Source organism: Notolabrus celidotus, chromosome 1, assembly GCF_009762535.1.
Source record: "Notolabrus celidotus isolate fNotCel1 chromosome 1, fNotCel1.pri, whole genome shotgun sequence".
Taxonomy (NCBI): Eukaryota; Metazoa; Chordata; class Actinopteri; order Labriformes; family Labridae; genus Notolabrus; species Notolabrus celidotus.
Genome location: NC_048272.1, coordinates 22,252,325 through 22,267,637, shown reverse-complemented (window position 1 = coordinate 22,267,637; position 15,313 = coordinate 22,252,325). Strand labels below are relative to the sequence as shown.

The 15,313-nt window shown below is 39.8% G+C and overlaps 1 protein-coding gene across 1 annotated transcript in view; it reads left to right on the top strand.

Annotated features, from left to right (window-relative positions):
* The window catches only part of pxk (PX domain containing serine/threonine kinase), a 31,946-nt gene that overhangs the window by 12,528 nt on the left and 4,105 nt on the right, over positions 1 to 15,313 (top strand). The window contains 14 exon segments of the mRNA XM_034680646.1: positions 1,036 to 1,222; positions 1,515 to 1,596; positions 3,021 to 3,087; positions 5,143 to 5,217; positions 5,683 to 5,787; positions 6,056 to 6,157; positions 6,424 to 6,585; positions 6,733 to 6,850; positions 6,952 to 7,030; positions 7,157 to 7,205; positions 7,796 to 7,873; positions 7,996 to 8,082; positions 8,438 to 8,501; positions 9,103 to 9,162. Coding sequence (XP_034536537.1) covers positions 1,036 to 1,222; positions 1,515 to 1,596; positions 3,021 to 3,087; positions 5,143 to 5,217; positions 5,683 to 5,787; positions 6,056 to 6,157; positions 6,424 to 6,585; positions 6,733 to 6,850; positions 6,952 to 7,030; positions 7,157 to 7,205; positions 7,796 to 7,873; positions 7,996 to 8,082; positions 8,438 to 8,501; positions 9,103 to 9,162 — 1,315 coding nt within the window.

Sequence of the window (15,313 nt, the reverse complement as noted above, 5' to 3'; positions counted from 1 at the left end):
GGACATGCAGCAAATGGTCGAGGCTGGAATCAAACCAGCGACCTCTGCAATGGGGACTATAGCCTCTGTATATGGGGCATGTGCTTAAACCGTCTCACCACTAGCATCTCTCTCTCTCTTCATCTCCCTCTATCCCTCTCTCCAACACGGTCTCAGCAGATGTGTGTCTAACATGAGTCTGGACCTGCTGGAGGTTTCTACCTGTTAAAGGAAGTTTGTCCTTGCCATTGTAACTTGATAAATGCTGCAAAGTGCTCTACTCATGGTGGATTAAACTGAGATCAGACTGAGTCCTGTCTGTAGATGGGACTGGATCTTATCCTGTCTTGATGTTGGGTCTTTGTTAATAATAGAACATAGAGTACGGTTTAGACCTGCTCTGTTTGAAAAGAGTCTGAGGATAACATTTGTTGTGATTTGGCGCTTCATAAATAAAGACTTTTTTAACTGTTCTCCTGCAGCTGTGTCGTGTCAGATAAACTTAATCCTAAAGTTTTCATGTTGAACGAGCTACGAGGTGAACAAACAAAGTTCTTCTCCTAACGTTTTCCTCCATGTGAAATATGTCGTGTGAAAAACTTCGACCTCATTTAGCTTGAAACGATCGTTCGACTGACACGGAGAAGCTTAGCTGTAAAACTGCTCAGAGCTCTTAAACATCTGAACCTTGTGACCAGGTGTTGCAAGAAAACTGCAGCGACAACTCTCAGATTATAAGTATTAAATAATGTAAGATTATCTGGCTTATTGGGAATAATCTGAGTTTAGAGTATAGATCTGATTATCTGTCGCTGACTCTGCAAGGCTGTTTGTTTTCGTTCGAGTGGGGACGAGGAAGTAAGCAGATTTTCTGCTGAGGTTGGGCCTGCTGGTTTCCTTTAGGGGTCTCTGTGTGACCCTGACCTCCTGTCAGCTCCTGATCCTCAATCAACAGGACGCAGGGATGCACAGGAATGTGGAAAACCTGCTGTTTGTCTCTTTTAAAGTCACTTCATCTTAATAAATACAAAAACATTGATCCCTCTCTTTCTTCAGGTGTGTGGGATCAGCCTCCCTCTCCCTCCCAAGAAGCTCATCGGAAACATGGACAGAGAGTTCATTGCAGAAAGGCAGAGAGGACTGCAGGCATATCTGGACTCTATTACCCAGCATCCTTTGCTTTGCAGCTCCTTGTTTGTGAAGAAGTTCCTTGACCCCAACAACTACGCTGCAAACTACACAGGTGAGTCCACTTGACCTCACTCACATTCACTATCATAAATCCTTTAATACTAGTATGTACTTTAAACACACACGTACTCTGATACTTTTCTAACATCCTAATACTAAAGATGGAAGTACACTTTATTGGGCTTTAGTGAAATAAATCCACACAATGTATATTTAATGGTTCGATGAGAGGATGAAGAATCATCTGTCTGTGGTGCACGTGGACTCAAATTCACTAAGAAAATGGACTGATTACATTACGACTTTAAGTGCACTCTGCGTGTTCTTCTGCTTTCATTTCTCAGAGATCGCTCTGCAGCAGGTCTCCATGTACTTCAGGTCAGACCCAAAGTGGGAGGTCCTGGAGCCTCTGAAGGACATGGGTAAGCTTCTGTTGAATCTGCAGCTGACTGTTTAACATGGTACTTACCTGGCTGTGTTTGATTACAAGATGCCACTATCAGCTGTTTACTATCAAACAACCTGCCCAGTATAATCTTGATTGATCAATTGGTCCTCAAAAAGTGTGAAATGTTAATCACTACATCCTAAGAGAGACTTCTGAGATGTTTTTCTGTCCTGACAAGATTAACTTCATCAGCAGTCTTTAGTTATCTTCTTATTGGCCTCTCGTTTAATCAACTTCAGCTCTTCATGGTCTGTTAATCATCTGAATTTAACCCACAGTCAGTTTCTGTTTGACTGTGATAGATTTTCAGCCGCTTCTCACCATTATTCGCACTTCCGCTTCACTAAGTGACGTTAGTTCTGCTTTTAAATGCTCTGTTTGCTTTATATTTGCTTTCATTCAACAACATTTCATTAATAAACTGTAAAAAATGTTTTAAAAATTGTCAGAGCATCAGCAGCAGCTCTAAACTTGGGAATTGTACCTCAAAAAAACGAGTGTGTGATGACTTTTCTCTTCTGTACGGACCCCCACCATTGTTACAAAGCTGTTATAAGAAGTCCCACCCCTTCTTGATTCTGATTGGTTGGCAATCAGGAAGTGACGTGGGGGGGGGAGATATTAAGGTTACGTGTTTTCCATATTAAGAGGCACAGCTGACTTGATTGACAGGTGGGCTTCCCTGATATATCTGATACAATCATCCTCTCCAAAACCGCTGTAAATTGAAAAAACAAAAACAACTTTATTCAACATGTTTCACAAACAAAATGTTTACAAGATGATGCCGGATTTTGAATTTAATGCCTGCAACACATTTAAGAGTGCTGCAGCTGAATGGATGATAAACTCCATTTCTACAGCTCTTTTCAGACCTTTAGATGCAGCTCTAAGTGCTTTTTTATAAATAATTAAATGATCATTAAACAACAATACAATAAAAACAAACAGTTAAGACACATAAAAGGAGGGGTTGACATTTAAAGAGATAGATGACTGATACAACAAAAGCACTTTTTCGATATGAAACTCTGAAATCCTTCAGAAAGCAAGAACAGGAAGTCCATAGAGTAAATAAAAGAGAGGTGGAGAAACAGAGAATTACATATGACCAAGTCCAAACTTATAAAAAATGTGTTTCTGACTTTATATTAAATATGAGCACATGATCCAAAACGTCCAACGAGGCGTAACACTTGTTTGCTCTATGAGCAACCTCAAGTGAGACTGAAGCAGCAGAATCCCTGAGCGTTACAATCTCAGAGTTTTCTGTTCCTCATGAGTTCAACTTGAAGAGAATTCCTCTCCTCTCAAAGGTCACAGATCCCCGCTTTGAGTAACATGAGCACCGTATTCGTAAGTCTTATTGGTGCTGTTTGTTCTTCTGTTTTCAGGCTGGGAGGATCAGAAAAAAATATTTCCTCATCAAAAACAAAGAGCAGCCAAAGGAGCGGTATCTGCTGAGCTGGGTGAGTGTGACAGAAATCAGTACTGTATACTAAAAGCTCTGCTGGCATCAGACCTTCAAACCTTCAATACGAAAGACTGATTTAGAGTCCGATCTATGAGGAGAGCGCCCCGTCAGCATGCTTAGGTTAAACTTAGAGATCAGATAATGTGAGATTTTCAAAGGTTTCTAAATGTACATTTTAATGACCTAAGAGTTATATATATAAATAATCCTTCTTTTCTTCATGATTTATAATCCCTGCACTAAATCTAGTTATGTCCTAACTCTTCAATCGTTCACAGTCTGCAGACGGACGTTCATGTTCCTCTGTTTGGAGTGTGCGTTTTCTTTTCCAAACATGCATTCAGATGTAACTTGTGACCTCTTGCAGCAGAAGTAATGACCCTTCATGAAAGACAGACTTTGATTAAAGAAGGAATAAATCTCTAAATGTTCTGGACTCTTCCTCGTGTTTCTCTTCGGAGAGGCAGAAATAGAAGAAGAGGTTTCCTCCTCCTCTCTGACTGAACTCAGTCTTTCTCCGTGAACATTTCTCATGCTGAGGAGACTCTCAGAGTCCAGAGCAGATTTAATAAGGCTTAATTTAAACTTAATCAGATGTTCTATGAGCTCTATAAACACTTGTTGTGATCATGACTCACTTGATGCTCACAGGATTGATTTTCTTTGTGCTCTGTCTGATTTTTCATCTTTCTGTAGTTTATTGAGTTAAACCGCTCTTGAAAAGTTTCTTTTTTTTTTGTGATCAAATTTTTTTTATTGTTTTTAAAGATATGCAACACAATGAAATATCAACTGTATAGGATAAGTCAAGGCATATCATGAAGTAAAACAAAGAAAAAATAAAATAAAATAAAATAAAAGAAGGTATGGCAACACCCACCCCAACCCACCCCACCTCAGAATAGATCTCCGTATGATAACAACAGGGAATTCATAGTGATAAAGGAAGTGAATAGTGACAATGACATCATTTATAACATTAATGTAAATAAAAATAAAGACAACAACAAAAGGAAATGGTCAAGTAATACCGTAATAATGCTCATTTAAATCATAAAGTTAGACATATTCTTTGATCTTAGTTATGGATTTTAACCAGGATGAGATAGTGGTTCCTGTGGCTCCGTGCATCTTGGCCACTGAGAGCTCCATAACAGCTATATCAAGATACGTATTAAGCCACTGAGATCTTGACAAAGAATGTGGTGATTTCCACCGTAGTGCCAGCATTCTTTTAGCTGCCGTTAGGCCAGCGAGTAATGTACATTTTTGAGGTCTAGAAATTTTAAGCACAGAAAAATCATTTAAAAGCAGAACGGTGGGGGTGCAGGGCACTTCACAGTCCAAGATTTTTGTAAGTATGGAGGCAACCAAGTTCCAAAAGCAGGATACATCTTTACAAGTCCAAAACATGTGCATAAAATATCCGACAAGTCCATCCGTACAGAGTGTACAAGTTGGTGATGGGATGAGTTTCATCAAAAACATTTCCTGGGGGTGAGATAGGTTCTATGTAAGAAGTTGAGATTAATTTGTCTGTGGTTGGGATTCTTGGAGGATTCGGTTATACGTTTCCAGATATGTCCCAGTCCAGTGGTTGGAGTACTGTCAGATGTTCAAGATCTTTGGTCACACATGTTCAATAGTCAAAAGTTTATATGAAGAAACAGATAACAATGTATATAATTTAGATACTAACCCCTTAGTTTGACCCTGTATACTCAGAACAGAGTGCAGGTGATGTGTTTTTAGTGGTTCATTCCATGGAACACCATACGCTTTAAGTGATGATCTTAACTGAAGATAAAGAAAAAAATGAGCTCTATAAACACTTGTTGTGATCATGACACACTTGATGCTCACAGGATTGATTTTCTTTGTGCTATGTCTGATTTTTCATCTTTCTGTAGTTTATTGAGTTAAACCGCTCTTGAAAAGTTTCTTTAAGAGCGTCAGAGGTCACGTCAGGACCTTTAATGACTGATTTAAGACCAGATGTTAATTAATACATTTAATTTGTGTGTTTGTGTGTTTTTGTGTGCGTGTGAAGGTGGACCTGGGCCCTGATAAGTTCCTTTCAGACAAAGATCTGCAATCAGCCATGAAGCTGTTCACCAGCTTCTCTGTAAGTACACTCTGTGTGTGTGCAGTGAGCGCTTCCTTTAAAAGTGAACGCTTAAAAAACATTATATTTCTGTCAGGAGTGAACACAATTTTTAAATCATAAACTGTCTTGTTTTAAATTATTGTAGATACGTGTATGTATTTATTCACTTTATTTTAATTTGTTTTTATTTATTAATTTATTGTGAATTATTTGTGAGATTATGTGAGCTATTAATTTGATTTTGATGATTTTTATTCCAGTGAATTGTATTATTAATATTTAATATTGAATTCCGTTTAATTTCGCTGTATGTACTTTTAGTGAAGCATCTTAGTTTCTTGTTCTTCTTTAATATTTTAGTGTTTTATTGTCTCATTAATTTATATTATTTTAGTAAGTTTAATTTCATATCTTGAGTTTTAGCATCTTATTTTACCTCCAGTGTTTCCATCAAACTTCTCCTCTTCCTCTTCCTCTCTTCAGACTCCATATCTGTGTCCGCTGTCGTTCTCCAGCACCAGTGAGTCTTCAGCTCTGCTCATCCGGCCGTTCAGTGAGAGAGGCTCTCTGAGGGACCACATATGCAAGGTACACTGTAAATAAACTTTAGATGCATTATTATTATTATAATCTTTAATGTAAGCTCTACATTTGTACATATATGTCTTCTAACAATCTCTCAGCTAGCTTTGTTTGACAGATGTGAGATGTCTCGGTTTAGAGATATCTGTAAGCTGAGAGGGATTTATCAGTGATTCACAGCAAGAGCGTCTCTGTATCTCAGATTTCAACATGTTTCTTTCTCTCTGTGGTTACTCAAGTGAAAAGTGTTGACTCTCCTCTTCTCTGTGTATAGGTGAAGCCCAGAGAGAGTTACCTGAAGAAGTACTGCAACCCAAAGAAGAGTCAGGGCCTCGAGCTGCAGCACATCAAACTGTACGGACGGCAGATCCTGGAGGTACACACACACACACACACACACACACACACACACACACACACACACACTCACAATCTCTCTCTCTCTCTCTCTCTCTCTCTCTCTCTCTCTCTCTCTCTCTCTCTCTCTCTCTCTCTCTCTCTCTCTCTCTCTCTCTCTCTCTCTCTCTCTCTCTCTCTCTCTCTCTCTCTCTCTCACACTCACACACACACACACACACACACACATAATGAAGGAAAAAACACACGTGTCTTCTTTTTCTAACACTGTGTGTATATTTTTAGGGTCTGAAGCTCCTCCATGACGGTGGTGTGTTTTTCGGTCACCTGCAAACGTCCAATGTGATCGTGGACGATGGCGTGTGTCGACTCACAGAGGTAGAAAACGGCATGCTGGGAGTCCCCTCAGCGCTGCGGCCGGCATTCACGCAGCTCAGGAAGATCAACGTATGTAAACTCAGAGTTAGGTTTGACATTGAAGTCAAACTCATACAGAAACATTTATAGAAATACTCAAAGGTCCGTGCATGCTCCAGCTGTTAGGAAACATGTTGCATTTTCCAGCTTCAGCATTTGATGTGTGTGTGCTTGCAGAGCACAGAGAGCATCGATGTCTTCTGTTTCGGACACTTACTGTACGAGATGACGTACGGCCGACCACCGGACAGCACCCCAGTCGAGCAATTCCCCCCTGTCCCCTTCACGACTGTGGGTCAGTCCATTCACACACACGATGCTGACACATCTGCATTATTCCCGGTGGCAATATTTCGATTTATCGTGTATTAATGTTGTTTGTGTTTGTTTGTTCAGTGTCAGTGCTGCAGTCCATCCTGTCCACAGAGGCCTGTAAGGGCAGGATGCCAACAGTGTCAGACCTCATGCAGACACCGTGAGTTCACCTGAGTCCTTTTCATCCACCATGTTGTGTCTGAGGAAGGAATAAGAAAGAAAAGATGAACATAAGCAGAGTTTCTTATTCTTTGGCGCCCATGAGTCCTTGTTTGTGTTTCTGCAGGTTGTTCAGTGATGTCCAGCTTCAACACTCAGAGAAACTACAGCTCAAGGTGAGAGGCTGTTTCTTCTTTCAGTTTGTCCGTGCATGCAGAATGTTTTTTTCTGCAGAATATTAACTCAAGTGCGAGAACAGATGCATTTCTTTGCATGGAAATGCTTTGAGATCTTTACTGCAGAAATAAACATGTTTTCAGCCTGGTTCAAACAACAGTTTAGGTCTGAATATATCTCATTTCTCTATAACTCTGTATTTTTGAAGATATTAAACTTACAAGTTTTGCCCAAATAAGGGCATTGCTGACTTGATTGAGAGGCAGGCACCCTGTAGCTGTTAGCAAAAAGGCTAAAGGCCCACCTCTTTACCTCACACTAGCTCCGAACAGAAGTTAGGTTGTGCTTCATATTTAAGACCGGAGGTTGTCACTTGGTAGAAATGTGAAAAGATATAGCACCTATCTCCTGAAGAAGCTGAAGTTTAAAAGTTGAACGGTGAAAATCGGACAAAAATTGGAGGCTGTGAAAACTGTCAGAAACAAACGGAAGAATAATAAGTATAAGAAGAAATTTTAGAAAAAACAATATGTTGATAAATTGTTGTGAAGTGTTAATAAGTAACGATAATCTTAATCCACTCCTCCAGATTCCCAGCAGACTAAAAGAGGCGCTGAAGACAGCGAAGGAGAGTCTGGAGAAAAGACTGCAAGAGGAGCAGAGAGTGGTGCGTCACTTCTCTCGTTTCTTTAAAGACTCTTTTATTTCTTCGCTGCACGGGCGGGATAATGAATAGAAAGTCTACCTTTTAATTCGAAGAATAATCTTGGGTTTATCATTTGTTTAAAGCTCCACCAGCACAAGAGACTGACCAGAGCTCAGTCTCACCACGGCTCAGAGGAGGAGAGGAAGAGGAGGAAGATTCTGGCGAGAAAGGTATGAAGCACAAACAGACACACAACAATGGAGCGACGCGTCACGACATCTGAACAAACATGACGGCCCGTTATTTTTGAACATTCAACAACACAGGTCTGTAATAACAGAGACTCTCGGGAGTTTTCTTTTGTTTACTGTTTGTTCAAATGACAGAGCTTGTCTGTGGATCAGGACACAGAAACTCAAAGGAATGTTTACGAAGACTTAAAAATACACCACGTTTTTAATGTTTGCTCGAGACTGATGTGAAAACAGGAGAAACTTCTACTCTGTAACTTTCTATCAAATGTTGTGTTTTCCAAAAGATGACCTCAGTGAAATCTGAAAGAATGATGTGTTCTTGTTTTTGCAGAAGTCCAGACAGTCGGCTTTTGAAAATGAAGAAGATGTGTCCGTCAGGAACAACAACAACTCTGGTAGGGTCGCTCCACGTGACTAAACCTTGTTAGTTTAATAGTCGGCAGTAGGCGCTGTCTATTTAAATATTTGATAAGTCGAAACCAAGTACAGATATTTAACAACGGTACCCAGCGGCATGAGAATCTACCTTCTTGTCTGATTAAGCGCGCAAAGAATCATGAAATAGGTCCGGCCCATCAGCAACATCCGGCCGCAAGAATTGAAGCTATACATACATCACTTACACGATTTGCATATTCTCAACGGGACTTCAGGCCTCAGTGAAAGACAACTATGGGTCATAGGAACCATTTAGTTCCTGAAGCTGCTGGTCGAAAAGCACCTTTAGAGGAGCCTTCGACATGCTGCTTCCAATGCGCCCTTCAAAGCACTGAATCTGACTCAGCTGTCGTATTTGTCTGCTAAATGATAATTAGTTATCTCTGACAGGATTTACAACAAAAAACATTCAAATGACTTTGTTAGATTCCTAGTTAGCCAGCTGTGTTGTTCTTACAGAATAGTTAAGCTAGTATTTGTATGTTGGCAGGTTAATCTGGTAGAGTTTGTTCCATGTTTAGATTTTTGATAGTAATGCATTTCTCTGTTTGTCGTCAGGTTCTGGAGCCAGCTCTCCTCCCACATGCCCCTCCTCTCCCACACCTCCATCCACTATAGGTACGTCCATCCGTCCATCTGTTTACCTCTTCATCTGGCAGGCTACCACTGCACTAAACATGCTCGTTAGCACCCCCTTGTGGTGACAAGTAGCCACCTCTGTGGCATGTTGTAGCTCACAGCTCAGGTCGATAACAGCATCTTTTTATCCGATCTGAATCTGCGCGAGTGAACATGAAGTCTAACCTCCTGAACTGACCTCACTGTCTGTCTCTTTGTTTCCTCACCTCGTATGATAACCTGGTTTTCAGACAGGTATCTGTCTCGGTTGTGACACCGTCTTACTCACTTTGTTGTGTCAGTGCAGGGAAGGAAACTGATGCTTCGTTTTATAGTTTGACAACAAATCCTGTAAAAACATTTGAACCTGTCGACTTTCTTTATCTCCTACTGAATAAATGAATAGTTCACAAACATAGTATACTTGTTTATTTTGAAAGGAGGCTTCAGGACAATCCTAAAACACAAATATTACTCAAACAGGAGGGAATTATGGTTTTTTTGGGCGCTATTTTTATGGAAATTCCCACATTTGGAACAACCAAAGTGGAGCTTGGCTGCAAATGGGAGTACATTAACAACATATGATAATAGAGACTGGAATAAAGAAGATTTTGAGATGATGAGAAAACAGAAATGTTAAATTATTGGTCACATAAATGATTGTTTTTCTTCTAAATCATGATTAATGATCTGTTTGGAGAATAATTAGGCCTTCACAGGTTTTCAGTGCATCCATCACTGTTTTATTTTAGATGAATGGATGGTACAAGACTGTAATTGTGCAATATTCCTTTTGGTTTAGTCAAAGATAACCTGTGAAATCTCTGTGTGGTATTTATGGTATTATAACACATTACATTTTTGACCCTTCTGTCACGCCGTATTAACCACCTTACTTGAGATCATTATTTTACAGAAATTGAAAATCTCTGTTTCTTTCGAGTCAGTCTTGTTGCAAGTTTCCAGCTGCACAGAAGCATCAGTTAGACGTCTTTTATTACTGTTTTAAAGTAAAAGGAAAGAGCGTGAGCAGCAGTAACCTTTAAACTCGTCAGTGGATTCATTGCTCGGTTGGTTTTGGTCTTTTCGTGGGATTTGTTAACAATAAAAAAAACAGGATAAAACTGGAGCATGTTGGCTGAAATGTGGCATCAGTTTCCTCCCCTGGTTTAAGTGTCTCCTCTCTCCTCTCCTTAATTCCTCTCCTCCTCTTCCTCTCCTCCTGTCCTCCTCCTCCTCTCTTCCTTCTCAGTCCTGGTGAAACTGTAAATGCTGATGAAGCAGATAATTGTGATCTCTTTCTCTCTCCTCTTCCTGCGCTGTCTCCACCGTAGAGCATGCTCCATTCTGACCGTGTCGTTGGGTAAAGTAAAGGATTGATTATAACATTGATGATGATGATGATGATGATGATGATGATGATGATGGTCATTGATGGTTTTTTGAGGCCGTTGTTCGCCCTGGTTCACCAGCAAGATCCTCGTCCAGACGTTTCATAATGTTTGGAGGGAAACGAGTAAAACAACAAATAACAAACGCATTGATTCAGCTCCCTGAGATTACCTTTGTCTGTTCGTCTTTTAGTTTTTCTTAAAGTATGAATCATGTTTATGTTCCACCAAGACTTCTTTAGTATTACATTTTTAAAATCTAATGATGGAGAATTGATCTTACGGTGACACTTTTATTTTTTTATATGACTCAACCTTACACTCAAAGAATGACGGCTGACATAAATTCATCTTCTCAACCATCGAGCAGCTTAATCTGCAATTTAAAGGAACAGTGTGTAGAAATATGTAGCGACATCTAGCAGTCATATTCAAGATTGAAACGCTTCCTTACTCGCCCTTCCTGTTAGTGAAGCTACGGTGTCCTTCAAGGACAAGAAGCTCCTGTGGTGCATGAAAAGTATGATCCGCCATTTGTCAAGTTTTCACTGTCGAAAACATCTTATCAGTACGAATTATATTGCGCACAACAACCACTCTCTTCCTCTTCTTCTGCATCTTCCAATTGGCGCACTTCGTGCTCACGAAAATACAAAAACGCGTATGTCACTAGTTTGTCTGTTCCGAGCTACCATAGAAACATGGCAGTGAAAGGTGGTGGCCTCTGTAGAAGGGGACCTGCTCATATGTAGATAATTATACACTAATTAAATTAGGGATGGACATTTCAAGCCAAAATACAATTTGATAATCACTGGCATCTAATCGGCGATTATTCTTCATCGAGTGTTAACCAGCAGCAGGACGAGGTGCTGCTTTTAGTGGTCACTGGTAGCGTCTGTCTCAACCTTTATGTTGGCGTTTCCGTGACGCAGCAGCATGGCGTGTATGTTTACATTTTACAGCCATCCTCAGTCTCTGCGATTATCTCAGTTTCTGAATCTTACACCACTACACACGTATTTCCAGCGACAATCGCTAAAGTTGTCTTCTTCTTTTACAATTTAATGAAATTAGCCTTCTCCTGTTACTTTATTTGGTTAGCAAACAGCTGAAGACGCTCTATAGCCACCGTCTGACGGGAATACCGTATTACAGCCAGGCACCCATGAAAAATGTTACTTTTAAAATGAGAAAATATTCATTTTTACTCTTAAATTTTTAAAAAGTGAACGAATATAAAAGCATTTGAAAATCATGCCCCATCCTTTAAACATTCAAACATACTGTTCTGTGTAATGCTGTTAAAGTCTACACACTGCACCTTTAACGTTTGTAGACTAAAAGTAGAAACCAGTTAACTTGATGAAGTCTGAAGTGACGAGGTTGCTGCTAGTGGTGTGGATCAGGGTGAACAATCATCTTTATAAAAACCTCACAATCTGCAATGATGTCCAAACCTCCCAGACCTCTCACTCCTCCACCATCCAGACCTGTACTTCTCATTGGAGATTGTGATCTGTCAGTTCTGTCTGTCTGCTCGGTCAGTCGGTTGCAGCATGTCTGTCTGTCTCTGTGTTTTCTGTCTGCCTGTGTGTCTGGTTCTGGGGCGGGTTGTCATCCTGAAGTCAATCAGACCTTTTGAAGCTCCTGTAAAGAGTTTTTAGCTGGATATGAAACCAACTGAATCAATACTGACGCCTCTTTATGGCCTGTGTACTGAAACAAGATTATGACATGAAGACTGATCATTTATATGCAGTTACGCATCCTTTTTTATACTTTCTAGGGCCTAGATTTTCCAAAGAGATATGTCACTGTTGAATGAAAGCAGCATGAGATTTTGTATTCCAAAAAACAAAAACAAAACACTATTCCCACACAAACAGGATAAAATCTAGGGATATATGACATTATTGGCATTTTATCGGCATCAGATAATGAAAGCTGAAAAGGTTAATTATCGCTATCAGAAGGTTTGACATTTTCTGCTGTTATTCGTGGCTGGTAAGGTGACACATTGGCAGCTTCTTTGTGCCATGGAGGTATTTTGAAGTCTTAAAACAACAGCAGGATTAAAGAAGATCTAAAGAACCGTCATCATGATGCACAGACAACTTCTGAAAAGTAAGACTGAAAAATAACCAGCAAAAATCTGTAAGCAGACTCCACTTCAGTCATTCGATAAAGTTAAGAAATATAGCAGCTAGCACCCAAACGTGAAGAAGACAAATTGAAAATATTACTGAATTCCTCGCTCTAAATGTTCAGCCTTTAGCATTGTGGAAGATCCAGGCTTCCTCGGGTTGATGATGTACTTGGATTAGTAGCAGTTTCTGCTAAATGAGATTGAAAATATCATGAAATCGCATATTTGCAAAATCCAATGTTGTGCATCCAAATCACTGAAGAGATAGGAGGTACCTCTTTGTCCACAGAATCAACACAAACCACAAGTTCCTCACTGGAGCTGTCAGCTTTTACTTAAAAAACATTAAATACACTCATACTGAATAACTTTCATTCTGGGGCACTGGGTTAGCTCAGTTGGTGGAGTAGGCACCTGGTTAGAGGATCCAGTCCAGATTCAGTGCATGTCACCCCCCGACTTTCCTGCACCTCTCTCAGGCTGTCCAACCAAACAAAGGCTAAAAGCTAATCATTAAAAAGTGTCATTCGACACTGTTATGAGGGTTTACTTCTATTTTTGCAGTATTAAGATCATCGTACTTTATCCTCAAAGTTATAGAAGAACTGGATCAAAGTTGTTTGTGTTTGAATCAGATAACAATGAAAAAATTCATCCTAAATCTGCCAAAATAAAGGCAGAGTAATGTTTTTCTTGTCTTGAAAGGCGTAGAGTAAAATCATTTGTCAAATCTCTATGAAAATGTTGTGAAAAAGGCTCAGGAGTTGTCCTCAGGTAGGAGCTAGTTCTAGTAACATTTACCTGAAAGATATTTAAAATCCGATAGGTTTAAAACATATTTTGTTGTGTTCAATGTACAAATGTGGTGATAGAATGCCAGCTTATAATGACAGATGATCATTCAAGTACAGATTTCACATTTCATTGTGAAGTGCTGACACTGCTGGACTCCCTGCGAGTGAAACTGGACTTCACTGAAGAGTCTTGCTCAGATTCGCACGAGTGAACACTACAGCAGCTGCCAAACGTAATGAAAGTCTGGTGTTAAACAGCAAACCTGCAGATAACCTGCTGCACTAATAAAGTTCCTTTAACTGATTCATTATTCATATTTTCTGTTCACCACAGCAAACATATGCATATTATTGTTGAACACATGCTGATTATCATCTGCAGTGAAAGGTTCCTACAGGTTTGTTACCGTCTGTCAGACTGGCTGATGTCCTTTCATTATGCTGCAGATGAGTCAATGTGTGCAGACACAGAGGATCCAGTCCAAGCTTTTTATCCCTGCTTTATGTCGAGCTCCCCAACATTTTGCTTCCCTGCCTGTTGCCTCTGGGGGTTTTCATTCAGTTTGGGATGCAAAATGGCGCAGCTGAAAGTCACGCACCAGGTTTGAATTCAACTCACCATCAGTGCATCCTGTTTATCAAAGTACAGATGGACAGAACAGAATTAAGGAAATTACTGTTTATTAAAACTACTTCAATTCTCAGATAGTTATGCTGCAAGAATCATCCAGTCAGAAAGCTCCAGGCTCTGTTGCCATGCAGATTACAGTGAAGAGAAGATGAAGGCAGAGCATTCTGGAACTCTTTGCATTCTAGAATTCCATTGATGTGAAAATTCTAGAGCTGTGAACAGAAGCAGACGTTCACGGGGAGTGTTGAAATGTAGATAGGGTATTTAATAAAGACTATATTACTACAGTATTGTGTTATTAAATTAGCAGTGTTAGTAGTAGATAACTTTGTTAGGTTGCTCGACCTGATGGGTTGGAACAGATGGTGAATTGAGTTCAGCCTGGACCCTGATCTGCAGGTGCTGGTTTCACCAAGATGAACTGTCTCCAGTCGACAGAGTCCTCTTCACTCTGGAACATCAACAGAACAGACATTAAACATTTACATACATAAAAATAAAGATATTTTTAAAAAGCGAAAACACCACTATTCCTCGAGTTTATATATTACAATTATTTTAGAAATTCTGGATTACTTCTTAAAACGCTGCTCCCTTACTCACCTCTAGGGGTGCTAGATCCTCCATGAGAGAACTGCTAGACCTTGGAATCCTAAATATTACATTGAGAGAATATGGTTTACGACGGGAAACAAACAAGAGAAACCTACGTGGTATTAAAACCAGATAGAGAGCACATGAACACACACTCCTCATTTTCATTAGGGCCTGTGTCCACTCTCTGCATTCTTTGCACTGGCAGCACGAACAACCCCAAAATCACCAACGCTCACTGTTGCTAGTTAGCTAAAGTTTCCCACATCACTTCCACTTCCTTTATTAGAATCTCTTTAGTCTGTTTAGACTGCTTTGTGTGCTTCATACCTGCGTTTATTTAAGGTCCTTTGATAAAGAAGATTTAAAGAATTGTTAAAAAAAAAAGTTAAAACAAATAACACGTCCTGAGTTTAGCAGCAGTGATAGAGCAGAAAGCTAAAAAAAAAAGAAAAAAACACCAGGATTAGTTATTTTTTTAGATAGTTGTTGACGATATTGATATAAACAATGTTCCAAAAGTTAAATTATTTTCAGCCGAGAGCGCCGTAGTCTAAAAAACTAGTTGTCCAAACAGACTATGAGGGTG